The sequence below is a fragment of the Cherax quadricarinatus genome, chromosome 22 (assembly GCF_038502225.1).
Source record: "Cherax quadricarinatus isolate ZL_2023a chromosome 22, ASM3850222v1, whole genome shotgun sequence".
Taxonomy (NCBI): domain Eukaryota; kingdom Metazoa; phylum Arthropoda; class Malacostraca; order Decapoda; family Parastacidae; genus Cherax; species Cherax quadricarinatus.
The window spans coordinates 24,310,574-24,325,573 of NC_091313.1; the positions used below are offsets into that span (position 1 = coordinate 24,310,574).

General features: G+C 41.3%; 1 protein-coding gene across 2 annotated transcripts in view; it reads left to right on the forward strand.

The window, feature by feature from the left end:
• Positions 1 to 15,000, forward strand: part of LOC128689699 (corticotropin-releasing factor receptor 2) — a 72,663-nt gene that overhangs the window by 30,826 nt on the left and 26,837 nt on the right. For both annotated transcript variants that reach the window (XM_053778077.2, XM_053778075.2), the window contains exons 3-5: positions 3,693 to 3,818; positions 10,292 to 10,383; positions 14,773 to 14,879. In XM_053778077.2, the coding sequence (XP_053634052.2) occupies positions 3,693 to 3,818; positions 10,292 to 10,383; positions 14,773 to 14,879 (325 nt within the window). The remainder of the gene's footprint in view (positions 1 to 3,692; positions 3,819 to 10,291; positions 10,384 to 14,772; positions 14,880 to 15,000) is intronic.

Consider the following 15,000-nt stretch of genomic DNA (forward strand, 5'->3'; position numbering starts at 1 on the left):
AAAATGAGGCACAGACAAAACAGATATACGACTATCAGAGAAAAATTAAATTAAATTTAACTTAATACACCACTTATACCTGCGGTGTAGTAGTAGCAGGACTACTACGAACATGACTACTGTAAATGTTAGAATACTATAAAAACCAACAATACTCATGATAATAATTAGAGAAATGAAAATTACTGCTATCATTATCATCATCACCATTCTCATCCTCATCAACAACAGCAATATCAATATAAAAAAAAAAAGACAGCAATAAATATGTATTATTGAGATTAACCAAAATATATAAATGTCAGCAGTAAAAGTGATATAGATGAGAGTTTGACATAAAATAAGCCGTGCTTCCTGAATTTATGCTGTTTCTCTTTTTAACCCCTGAAAGAGTGTAACTCTTGAGCAAAGGAGAAAGCCTGTCATCTCTCTCTCCCTGGGTTTCCACTCCACAGCGTACCTACCACCACATTCCACTTCTCAACCTCGCATCTCACCTCTCCTGGTTTTTCGACACTTCTTCCCACTTCTCAGTCACTCTTCCTGATCCTCTAACGCTTCGACTCACTTCTAAATAGATTTTCCTGGCCCTGGAATCGCTGCAAACCTCCGCTATACATCCGACTGCCCGTTGCCGCAACCCGACACTCTCATTCCTTTAATTCTTGGCCCAGATTCGCTTTCTCATGGAAGAATTTCCCCACTTCTTGGACGATCAAGTTTGGCCAGGACTGTAATTCTGGGAATTTTCCTTCTTTTCAAATCCAACGAAGCTGACAGAGAGAATAGAATATAACGCGCCCCTCGAGGTCAGCGATCACCGTATGTTCCCATTCAACTAGCTTAATTGAAGTGAAAATGGAGAAAAGAGGAGATAGGGAATCGAAAAAACTGATGCACAGGAAATGTAAATGCGAAGAAGAATTTTTTGGCTCTTGCACAGCGGAAAGAAAAATTCAAGAAACGATACACCCAAAAAATGATCGTAATTTTCAATCAGAATATTCAAGAAGTGACAGACAAGCGTGTACAAACCTCGGGGGAATAGTTAAATAGCAGTGGGAGAGCCCGTGGTTTGAACTCATCCCCAAAGAACAAATTAGCTAGCAGAAAATCTATAATTATCCCTTAATGAGGAGGGAAGCCGAAAATTTTTTAGATGCATATAGCAGGCAAGGCAAAAGCAGAACCAAAACTTTTTCACAGTTACAATAGAATAAAAATAAAAATAAATTATCAGTGGCAATAATGAGGTAAAAAAAAAAAGCATGGAGATAAAGAAATGATGCGCAGCAGATCTTTAATAGCAAAGATAATACCAATACATACTTGAGAAAGGTTACATTAGTTAGGGACTGCAGACCTGTCCCTAACTAATGTAATAAGCAAAATGGTATCAAATATTATATAAAAGACACTTTCTGAAAGTGTAAATTATCTCCAGAGATTAAGACATGACGACACATTTTATCAGAGCTTAGATAAGAGACTGGAAGAGATAGGGAGAGAGAGAGACTGCAGGAAAACACTTGATAAATAAAAGACTGCTCATTAAAGTGAAAAAGCAGGCTGGGATGAAAGGAAAGAAACATAAAGATGGGAAAATTGATTGAAGTTCCACATTAATCAACGATGGATCCCACCTTGCTGCTGTATATAAATTCCTCGGTTACACGAGGATACAGTGAACTTTAGCTCTACCACCTCAAACTCATACAGGTTTAGTGATTATAAACAGGTAATCACATACACACACACACACACACACACAGTAGGGTCATAAAAATAAATATTTTCTTAAATCAAGCTCCACACGAAGTTTTGTCCAGCGGAGTGGTATTTAACAACGCTGGAGAGCATTATTTCCAAAGAGGCATTAAAAAAAATTTAAAACAGAAGACTTCACACAGTCTTTCTTGACGGAAAAGTTTTGTTCGCTCAAGCAGACACACTTCCTGCATGAGGCTGTCAGGGCAGGTGCAACCTGCACTCTTTGCAACATAGGTACGAGTTCCCAGGGGCGTAGTGAGAGGGTGTCGAGAGTCTGCTATGTCATGTATATAGGTGAGGGGAAAGAGGTGACGGCAGAGAAGTAAGGGATGGGAGGAGAGGGAAGAGAAAGGAGAGGTGAGGATTATATAAAGAAAATTTAGATTTGTAATTTTAAAAGTTGATAATGCAAACTTTAATAATAATATTATTATGTTTATTTAAACATCCCTTAACGAAATTGTTGGTTATATAGTACCAATCCTGCCTTAACCCCCCGAACATGTGTTTATATTTACCATCGAATCCAGTCCTGCAATCCAGATTGCCACGCTGAAGTTATCTTAAATTAATGTTATTAATGGACTCCTTTGGGATTATTGGGATCAGGTCCCAGAGGCAGCGGGGCAAAGGGAGCGAATCTCTCCTCTTTTGTATTGGAAATTGTAATAATGTTGGTAGAATTACCGACAATATGTAAAGTAAAAGGACACAAGTGCAACTAATGTGACATTTTATTGTGGCAACGTTTCGCTCTCCAGGAGCTTTGTCAAAGCTCCTGAAGAGCAAAACGTTGCCACAATAAAATATCACATTAGTTGCATTTGTGTCCTTTTACTTTATGTATTGGAAATTGCTGCCTTAATCACGAGTTAAGGACAAAAACCTTCCCTTTTTATTCACAATCTGTGAATGTAAGTCTTCCCTAACTAACTACCTGATACTAACGCCCTTACCACCTGCTACTGTTGTCGTTATACTGCCATTGACTTTCTTTCAAGAGGATTGTTGCTTTATGTGTTATTATTGCAAACAATGCCTTAAAAAAAACTGTGAACACTTTCACCATCTGGGATACGCATAGTTTACCTAGAGGTTTCTTCTCTCGTTGACTGCTATCTATTGATAGGTAAAAGAACACACGAGCAAATAATGTGACTTTAACTGAGGCTACTTCTCGCTCTCTGGGAGCTTTATCAAGACAATATTGATTTGACTAAGCTCGTGGAGAGAGAGAATCATAGCCGCAGTTTTTGTCTATTTCTCAATGTGTCCCTATACTACCTTACTGTTGGCAATTTTACTAATATTTTTACGACTACACTCTCACCACATCTAGGTTTCTACATCGGGCTTACTCTGTAACACAATTCTGCCTCACAGTGGGTCAATATTTTTTTTTTTTTTTTTAGGAAAATAGCGGGCCATGCAAACAAGCATCAGAGCTACACACGATTCAGCATGACATGGAAATGTGACTATTTTCTTTCCACAAGATTAGCTACAATGAGAATATTCTCTGGAGATTAGTTGCTGATGAATGGCTCGTGCTTATAGTCATTAATGGTACTCTTCCTTTCCCTGGATAAACCCATATTTCCTTCCATTGTCTAGCTGCTGTCTGACTCCTTTAAGTTTAGTTTTTATGATTTTTACAAAGCACTGAGATGCCTGTCGGGATCTCGGTAATCTTTCCTTTAAGAGAAGCTATTAGTATATTTAAAACGATTTTTATTTTTTTTAAACATTTTCAACATCGTGAATTACACTTCTGTTTGATTGTTGGTTAGGCAGTGTGGAGTTTTAATTCACGTGGGTGTATTTAAGCGTGTGTACGGATGTGTGATTTGTATTGTACAGCGTAATGATTGTTTCTTTGAGCCCAGTGCTCTAGTATACAATACTTTTTCCGCCTTCTGCAGGAGTGTACTGTAACGCCACTTGGGACTCGCTGTACTGCTGGCCAGCGACACAGGCTGGGAGGATTGTGAACGAGTCTTGTGCTACCGTCTTCAGTGACGTGCCTGACCTCTTACACTACCCTGATGGTGAGTCCCTAGCTGCCTCCTCCACTACTATACTGCCCCCACTACTATACTGCCTTCACTACTATTCCACCTTCTCCACTACTATACTGCCTCTTCTACTACACTGCCTCCTCCAGCACTACAATGCCTCCTCCACTACTATACTGCCTCCTCCACTACACTGTCTCCTCCACTACTATTCTGCCTCCACTACACTGCCTCCTCCACTACTATACTGACTCTTCCCTTACTACACTGCCTCCCACCACTATACTGCCTCCTCCACCACTATACTGCCTCCTCCACCACTACACTGGCTCATCCACTACAATACTGACTCTTCCCTTACTACACTGCCTCCTCCACCACTATACTGCCTCCTCCACCACTACACTGGCTCCTCCACCACTACACTGCCTCCTCTACCACTACACTGCCTCCTCTACCACTACATTGCCTCCTCCACCACTACACTGCCTCCTCCACCACTATACTGCCTCCTCCACCACTACACTGCCTCCTCTACCACTATACTGCCTCTTACACCACTATACTCCCTCCTCCACTACACTACCTCCTCCACCACTATACTGCCTCCTCCACTACACTGCCTCCACCACCTCCTCCACCACTATACTGCCTCCTCCACCACTACACTACCTTCACCACTATACTGCCTCCTCCACCACTATTCTGCCTCCTCCACCACTATATTCCTTCTCCACTATTGTACTTCCTCCTCCACCACTATACTGCCTCTTCCACTACACTGCCTCCACAACTATACTGCCTCCTCCACTACTATACTGCCTCCTCCACCACTATACTTCCTCCACTACTGTACTACCTCCTCCACCACTATACTGCCTCCTCCACTACTATACTACCTCCTCCACCACTATACTGCCTCCTCCACTACTATACTTCCTTCTCCACTACTATACTGCCTCCTCCACCACTATACTGCCTCTTTCACTACACTGCCTCCACCACTATACTGCCTCCACCTCCTCCACCACTATACTGCCTCCTCCACTACTATACTGCCTCCTCCACCACTATACTGCCTCCTCCACTACTATACTGCCTCCTCCACCACTATACTGCCTCCTCCACCACTACACTACCTCCTCCACCACTATACTGCCTCCTCCACCACTATACTGCCTCCTCCACTACTATACTTCCTCCTCCACTACTGTACTTCCTCCTCCACTACTGTACTGCCTCCTCCACTACTGTACTTCCTCCTCCACTACTGTACTGCCTCCTCCACCACTATACTTCCTCCTCCACTACTATACTGCCTCCTCCACCACTATACTGCCTCCTCCACTACTGTACTTCCTCCTCCACTACTGTACTTCCTCCTCCACTACTGTACTTCCTCCTCCACTACTGTACTGCCTCCTCCACCACTATACTGCCTCCTCCACCACTATACTTCCTCCTCCACCACTATACTGCCTCCTCCACCACTATACTTCCTCCTCCACTACTATACTGCCTCCTAAACCACTATACTGCCTCCTCCACTACACTGCCTCCACCACTATACTGCCTCCACCACCTCCTCCACTACTATACTGCCTCCTCCACTACTATACTGCCTCCTAAACCACTATACTGCCTCCTCCACTACACTGCCTCCACCACTATACTGCCTCCACCACCTCCTCCACCACTATACTGCCTCCTCCACCACTATACTTCCTCCTCCACTACTATACTGCCTCCTAAACCACTATACTGCCTCCTCCACTACACTGCCTCCACCACTATACTGCCTCCACCACCTCCTCCACCACTATACTGCCTCCTCCACTACTATACTGCCTCCACCACCTCCTCCACCACTATACTGCCTCCTAAACCACTATACTGCCTCCTCCACTACACTGCCTCCACCACTATACTGCCTCCACCACCTCCTCCACCACTATACTGCCTCCTCCACTACTATACTGCCTCCTCTGAAAATTGAGAAACCACTTGAACAGAGAACTGAAACACAGGCAAAAAGAGATTTTTTAATTGGTTTCATTCAAATCGGCTGACTGTGGCCGAAATAGAGAGATTTCTTTTCTTCCTGTGTTTCACGTTTCTGTCCAAGTTGTTTGTCATTATTCTTAATATAACTTGTTTGCTGGACTTAATAACCATTTTATTGTAATAATACTAACAACATTTCTTCACGGGGAAGTGGAAAAAAAATCTTCATCTCCCAGACGTGTCATAACAGGCGACTCAAATGCTGAGAGCAAGGGGCTAGTAACCCCTTCTCCTTTATAAATTACTAAATAAAAAGAAAGATGAAAAACTTTCATTTTTCTTTTTAGGTCAGCTTGCCTGGGTGGGAGACGGCCGGTTCGTTGAAAAAAATAATAGGAACACTGTCGGTGAGAGCTGTTCACTATTTCCTAATTTATTGCGTCATTAAATCAGCTGGTTCTTATAATGATTATATTCAAGGGGAAACACTAAACTCGTAGGGATAGACCTTCCTCTTTAGATTAACGTGTCGTTAAATCGATGGTTTAATGTGTCGTTAAATCGACGGTTTAATGTGTCGTTCAATCAGAGAGTTATTAAAAGGTAAAGCGTATTTCAGGAACTTCCCTAAATTATGGATCGACACCATGCCTAACCCTTCTAGGGTAGGGTAGGTGCCTGAGCCCGAGCCTTTAGCTCATAAGACTGTCATTCCCATTAGTCCCCTTGTGGCGGGGATGGCAGACCAGAGAGGCCTAGCTTGTGGCTAGGCCTGGAGACAGTTAGTCACAAAGATGAGGAGGTACTTGTGCCTCCTCCCATGGGAGACTTAGGTCTCAGACACTCCCTAAAGAGGGAGCCAAGGCCGGGCCACCACTTGGACAAGGCCCGGGCCGGGAGAATACCGGCTAATCTTTAACTAACTAACCTAAATTATGGTACGAGGCCAGAACCCGCCAGTTATATGTTATATAACTTTGGAAGCGACTTTCTAGTGTCAAAAATGCATTGCCGAAGATAAGCTATAAATTCAGGTTCACCACATGTTGTTTTACAGACTGTTGAATAAAGACACAAAACAGGTGTGGTGTTGTATACCATTACTGGTATATCATGGTATACCATTAACCTAACCATTAATGTTATGATACAGAGAAAAGGGTAAACCCTTATTACGACGGCGCTTCACTTCAAGGTGAACTTAAGAATGTTATATATTATTATTATAATCAAAAAGAAGCGCTAAGCCACAAGGGCTATACAGCGCTAGAATGTTATATAGAAAACACGTAGTACGTCTGGTCAGGTGAATAGTGAGGTGACGATGTGGGTTGAATAAGATGAATGGATGGAAGTGTGAAGATGGAATTTCAGGTAATCAGTCCCTCAGCCTAGGAACCATATCTTCACTCCGTCAGCCTTGATAAAAGAACGACATATGCACGGAAAGGTGCCAATGTCTCATTCTTCTACTTGCCGTTATCCAAGCGATATTTCAATGCATGACTTGTGCTGCCGCGTGTGTGTGGTGAAGCGCTAGCAGTTGACAAGGTAATATTCGTGCAAGAGGTTTAGATAGCATGATTACACTCTGGTTTTACTCCATCGTAAGTCGTAATGAAGGTTGCGTCCAGTGTGCTTTCAGCCTAGCAAAGCCCTTGGGACAAATTATCTTGCACGGAAAAGACGGAGTAGAGGTACTCCGTTCCCCGCATTATCAACACGTAAGATCTTTCATTGTTTTTACTTCACCCTCGGTAAACAATGATGTATTAAAAAGTATCAACTTTATTACTTGATACAAGCTCAGCCTCTAAACGAAACGCATTTTCAGTTAAAAACTTTTCTGCATATCGCCTTCCAATTCTTATACCGCATTTACTGTGTCACCACTGTATTCACTGATCGTCACTACCGTGTACACAGGCAGTTACACAATGAACCATTAAGTCGAGAAGTTTATGAACGATAAGAAATATCTCAACAAATGAAGAAATGAAGCTGGATGGATTGCCCAGAAGTGTAGCTCGTAAGGTGCTGCCATCTGTTGATTGCTATGACAGGTGTTTACCTGTTGAGTTAGCACTCAATTTCAAAGACCTGCTACTGTCGCAGGTGCTCCTATTTCGAGTTCGTAATTACACATTGATCACCAATACCTGTTGCAGTATTGAATCGTTCACTACTCGATTGCCATTGATATATAATAAAAATAGTTTGCAGATATTGTTCGATTCGTCAACGCTAAATGTATCCCCCCCCCAAAAAAAAAAAATGCATTTCCCCAAAAAATAGGATTTCGATTTTTATTTTCATGTAATTTTTTATTGTAGATTAAAAAGAAGATATATAACAAAATACGATACAAAACAACAGAAGTAAAATTAAACTTTAAAATTATTTAAAAAATGATGTAGATATTGCCATTCATTACATTATTATAATTATTATTGTTAGTCATCTTAGCACTGTCTTCTTCCAAAATATAACGTGCTAAGTTAGGATAAGCTAGCTTTGGTTATCGTAGGATAGGTTTGGTTAGCCTAGACTATGTTAAGCTAGCTTAATAAGCTAGCTTAAGTTACGTTACACTTAAGTTACACTAAGTTAGAGTTAATTAACTAAAGTCAAACCCGTCTAGCAAAATGTAACTTTTTTTTTTTTTTTTTTTTTTTTTTTGCAAAAATAAAATATCAGATAGCGAAGTAAGTTTTCTCGAAATGCCATCACTCGGGAACACGCAGACAGGAGACTTTACGAGACTGAACATCACAAAACCGAAGCAATATTCACTGCTTATTTGACTTTGTCCAACACACTCTGATCCGCTTATAAACTCCCTTTATTTCTTTTACGTGGAAGATAGCTCGCATTTTTTTGGCCGTGGAATGACGCCGTGTGGGGATAACGATGGATAATATCCTTTTTATGCTAATGGAGAGATCGGGAAGATCCGGATGCTGGATGGCATCGTTTCTTCTCTCTTCTCCGAGGTAGCAAGTGAAGCCGGGGTACTAGAAAGTAATTGGATCATGGCGTTGTCAGTTTGATGGATTGTAGTCTTCGTGAAGGCCAGTAAGGGGAAAGTGGAACAGGGGGAATTTAGACGAATGGCCTCAATTCGCATTGGAGGTATTTCTGCATCCCAAATGCGTTTGTAGCGCCGCCAATATTGGTTCCCAATGGCGTACTGCTGACAACAGTCAAGTGAAAGACGCGTTGCAGGAGAAAATTTTATTGGAAAGGTATTCGGCTCTCTGTAGAATATTTTTAGTGTCTTGGTAAAGCTCCAAGCCGCGCCCTTGTCATAGGGCTTCCCCGGCCATAGGGCTCTAAGCAGTACTCACCTGACCTGAATAAGACACATCGTGGCCTTGTCATAAAGCTGTCCCCGCCACAGGGTTGTAACGGTACTACACTTGACACGAATGCTCACCGTTCCCTGCCAAACTCCTTCGGGAGCCCCTGCCGGGCCACCATATGAAAAAGACCCGGGACAGGACCCGTCCTGACAAACCTACAAGGAACATGATGAAAGCTCCGACCTGAACGTAAATGTGTTACACTTTAGTACTATTGTTATTGTACACTTTGGTACTACAGTCGTAGTACTAGAGTGTACCGTAGCACCATTACCATTACACAAGTGTATCACTATCAGTTGTAATGACTCTTATTATTTTATCTCTAAAAATCTATTATTATCAGCTTTAATTTTTACTCATACAGATTATGTCATTATCTTTTATTTTCTTGTCTCGGAATTGTGACTTATTATTAACTCTGTTAATTCTTCTCTTGATCCAACTAGTTGGAGCTGCTTTCTCCTTCCTCTTATCAAACCTGATTATCTCCCTTTGCCCCTGTTTCTGCATGGCCTCCACGGGTTTAACGCTTCCCCGTGAATATAAAATGAATATAAAAATGATATAATAACATTAACAATAACAACAACACCAACAACAACAACAACAACAACAACAACAACAACAACAATAGTAATAATAATTCTTATCTCAAGAGGGCTCTTTTTTTCCTATCCTGCTAACCAGCTCTACGAGGTAAATACTACAGAGCTCTGGAAACACTATATCATCAGTGTACCGTCAGTGTCTCGTCATACCCCACTGTCCCAGTGTTCTATCAGTGTATATATTGCAGTATACCATCACAGTGTTCCATCAGTGTAACACCATAGTATGCTGCACAATAAGTCACAATACCGTGACTGGAACAATACACAAATAACCCGCATATAGGAGAGAAAAAAGCTTATGACGACCATTTACAAGTCACAGTATGACTTGTAAATGGTCCAAGTCGGATTGAAACGTCGTCATAAGATATTCGCTTCACTATGTGCTTGCTATTTGTGAATCATAGTATGCTATGACAGTGTAATATCAGTGTGCCACCAGCACACCACTAGCGCACTAAAATGTGTGTACGATCACAATGTACCATGAAAGCGTACCACATGACAATGTGCCGTGTATCTGCAGCGCTGGCGTACCGTGAGTGCGACGTGTCGGGGTCCTGGCTGTGGGGAAACTGGACCAACTACTCGCAGTGTCTAAGTGTCATCGACCACCAGGTCAGTCCAGGTCGCTTCAAGTCGCTCCATGTTACTACAGGTCAGTCAAGGTCCCTACATGTCAATCCAGATCATTACAAGTCAGTGCATGTCGCTGCAGGTCGCTCCAGCATCACTACAAATTACTGCAGGTCAGTTGAGGTCACCACACTTCAATACTGTAACGCGCTGCAGGTTGCTACACCTCGTTACAGGTCACTGTATTGAAATCCAGGTCAGCAAAAAATTACAGATTTGACTAAATTGTTGAAGGTCTTTCAACTTACATTTTTTTTAGTAAAAGTCATTACATGAAGTCCTGTGATATTATTTGTGTAGGTGTAATTAAAGGCAAAATTCCCAAATGCTGCACACTCTTGAGAGGAAGTTTTAGACGACGTTTTAGTCTGTTCTGGATCCTTATCAAATCACTTGATTATGCTCCAGAAGGGACCGAAACGATCAGCATACATCTGTGTTGTCAGACTTACAACAGGAGTAACAAACTGTCAACCAAAACTCGAGAAAAATGTAGCTAGGTACCATTTTGCTTTTTAGTATTTTATTGACCCCTATTTTATGAAAATAAATGTCCGGCTATTTTTGCTTCTTCCGTGCCGACTAGGCCATCGAATGCGCAAGAGCAGGTTTTTAGTAAACTGCATTTCGTGTCGCTGCAAGCCAACGTGGGTCAACCAGTGCTATGTATTGCCAGTTCTATGATTACTCAAACTGTATGTAGGAAGGGTGCAAAGAGTTAGGTTCTGTAGATGTAGCATAATCGGTGGCCCAGTAGGAACATGGTGGTGGTCTTCAGAGAGTGAAGCCGCTGAATCGGTCCACATCGATCCTAGTTAATTCCTCAGTAACTGCATGTTGTTCCAGGATCATCCCAGACACTTAGCAGCAATTGCAAATCTATTCACCATAGCCAACCAGCATGAATTTCGAATGACACTAACTCACATCGAGTTTGGGTAGCGTGCCTCCATTAAGGGATTTTGCGTGAGGGCGGATGGGAACATGTAGCTGAGAGAGAGAGACAGACAAAATAATAAAGGTAGAGAAATGAAGGAAAGTAGATATTACGAAAAAGAGAGGAAGGCAGAGATCATGATACAAAGAGGAAGACACACAGAGGAAGGAAGACATTAAGACACACAAAGGAAGGAAGACATTAAGACATACAGAGGAAGGAAGGCATTAAGACGCATAGAGGATGGGCCAAAATCATAACAGAGGAAGGTAATGATCATGATACACAGAGGAAGACTAAGGTCATGACAGAAGAAGACAAAGATCATGAGAGAGGAAGACAAAGATGATAACAGACGATGATAGATATAACAAACGGAAGATTATACAGAGACCGGAGCAGAGGTTTACAGAATTTATATTAAATCAAAGTTATTATGATATGTATTTGATACGCTAAACCCGGATGGATTATTCAGTGAGGAGAGTGCTGGAGTCTCGATTATCCTAACTTACTATATGAAATATAGTATGTTAAGATTATCCTAGGAAGTATTGGTTGGGGGTAAAATATAAAACAGGCGAGAAGAAATAATAGAGTAGGAAGGAGAACAATGAACTCAGAGAAAGATGGAGAACAATGGCTACAGAGGAGAATGGAGAACAACGGAGAAAGAGGAGGATAAACAACAATGGAGACAGAGGAGAGTGGAGATAAAAACTGAGGTTGATAAAGATAAATGGAATTCAGTTAAGGCCAATTATACGAAATGTTTTCGAGTGAATCTTTGTTCAGGTTAAGGAAACAGTCTTTACATTTCTCTGTTTGTCTTGCCCTCTCGTTCTGTGGTCGACTTGTAATGAAGCGGAACAGAAAATGTTTTGTAGGAATCAGAGAGAAAGGCAGAAAGACAAACAGAAGGAGATAGGTACAAAAACAGGCATTGGCAGGGGAGAACAATAGAACAGAGACTCAAACGGGAAGTCATACAGAGGATGACATGTGAATAACTGAAGAACAGAAAACAATGAGTAAACTATGTCAACAGTCACTTTAAAAACACACACACACACACACACCACCCAACACCCACCCACACACACACACACACACACACACACGCGCTCTCACACACACACACACACACACACACACACACACACACACACACACACACACACACACTCTGTACACCATTTACGTCAGGCCCATACTGGAGTAAACAGCACCAGTTTGGAATCCACACATGGTCAAGCACGTCAAGAAATTAGAGAACGTGCAAAGGTTTGCAGCAAAACTAGTTCCAGAGCTACGGGGATTGTCCTACGAAGAAAGGTTGAGGGAAATCGGCCTGACGACACTGGAGGACAGGAGGGTCAGGGGAGACATAATAACGACATATAAAATACTGCGCGGAATAGACAAGGTGGACAAAGACGGGATGTTCCAGAGATGGGACACAGAAACAAGAGGTCACAATTGGAAGTTGAAGACTCAGATGAATCAAAGGGATGTTAGGAAGTATTTCTTCAGTCATAGAGTTGTCAGGAAGTGGAATAGCCTAGAAAGTGACGTAGTGGAGGCGGGAACCATACATAGTTTTAAGACTAGGCTTGATAAAGCTCGTGGAGCAGGGAGAGAGAGGACCTAGTAGCAATCCGTGAAAAGGCGGGGCCAGGAGCTATGACTCGACCCCTGCAACCACAAATAGGTGAGTACAAATAGGTGAGTACACACACACATACACACACACACACACACACACACACACACACACACACACACACGCACACACACACACACACGCACACACACACACACTCGACCCCCGCAACCTCAACTAGGTGAGTACAGTGCAAAGATTTGCGACAAGGTTAGTTCAGGGTTAGGGGAGACATGATAACGACATACAAAATATTGCGTGGAATAGACAAATTGGACAGAGACAGGATGTTCCAGAGTGGGGACACAGAAACAAGAGGTCACAATTGGAAGCTGAAGACTCAGATGAGTTAAAGGGATGTTAGCACGTATTTGTTCAGTCATAGAGTTGTCAGAAAGTGTAACAGCCTGGCGAGTGATGTAGTGGAGGCAGGAACCATACATAGCTTTAACACGAGGTATGATGAAGCTCATGGAGCAGGGAGAGAGAGGACCTAGTAGCGTTCAGTGAAGAGGCGGGGCCAGGAGCTGAGTCTCGACCCCTGCAGCCAGAATTAGGTGAGTACAATTAGGTGAGTACACACCCAACACTGGTTCAATTCTCATAGGCTCTCTCTCTTGCCATCTCCTAGACGTAATAATACCACCATTGTCATACAACTAAGTCAAGAAGTTTCTAGAAGAGGCTCCAGTGTTGCTCAAGGCTGATCACGAGAACTTTACTGCTGCAAGATCCTCCGAAGGCAACGAGTCTCTTTAAGTATATTTATTACTGGCATCAGTAGGGCCTGTCTGGCACACTTACTCCCTGTTAAAGTTGTTAACATTAAATAACACCAACATTATGGCCATCAGACATATAATTCCTGTTTTCTCACAGTGCTCAGGGTAACGGTTTATATATATATATATATATATATATATATATATATATATATATATATATATATATATATATATATATATATATATATATATATATATATATATATATATATATATATATATATATATATATATATTTATATATGTCGTGCCGAATATGTAAAACTGGTCAATTAGCAAGAACTCATTTAAAATTAAGTCCTTTCTGAAATTTTCTCTTATACGTTTAAAGATATATTTTTTTCATTAATGTTAATGTAAAAATTTTTAATTTTGCACCAAAAGAATCTTAGAAAACTTACCTAACCTTATTATAGCAACTAAATATATTTTAAATACGTTTACAATAATTTAGTACTAAACAAACACAATCAAATATATTTTTTCCGTTAGGTTCCGAATGATTTTGGCGAAATTATTGCATACACAAATTTTCGCTTGTCCTATATGGCAAGATGAACGTTGCTATTTAAGCCAAGATGGCAAATTCTGCCTATTCGGCACGACATATATATATATATATATATATATATATATATATATATATATATATATATATATATATATATATATATATATATATATATATATATGTACATATATGCACAATGCGCCCTTATGTGTGTGCGCGCATGAGAGCACACAGTGTGTATATAGCATTAAATCTGTCTAATCGCCCTGTTGCCAGCGAAAGGGTCTCGATCCCAGGAATCGACGCCACTTTTCTGTTCCTTGGATCGAACCTGATTGCCTCTCATTCCCAAGAGGAGTATAACCTCGACGGGGTTAGTGCTTCCCTGTGAGTATAATAATAATAATAATAATAATAATAATAATAATAATAATAATGATAATAATAATAATAATAATAACTCATTTCCCCCCAGACTGGTTCCTTCAGTGTGGTAGAAGCTGTGAGGTACATCACCTTCATCGGTGCTATCCTCTCCCTCCTCACTCTCTCCCTCACTATCTTCATTTTCACTTACTTTAGGTGAGTATATACCACATACTGTGTGTGTGGAAGGAGGGGAGGGGGAGGGAAATTGGAAGAGAATAACATAGTGATACTACCAAGCTGTAGCCGAAGACTTAGGTACTGTTGATGACATTAT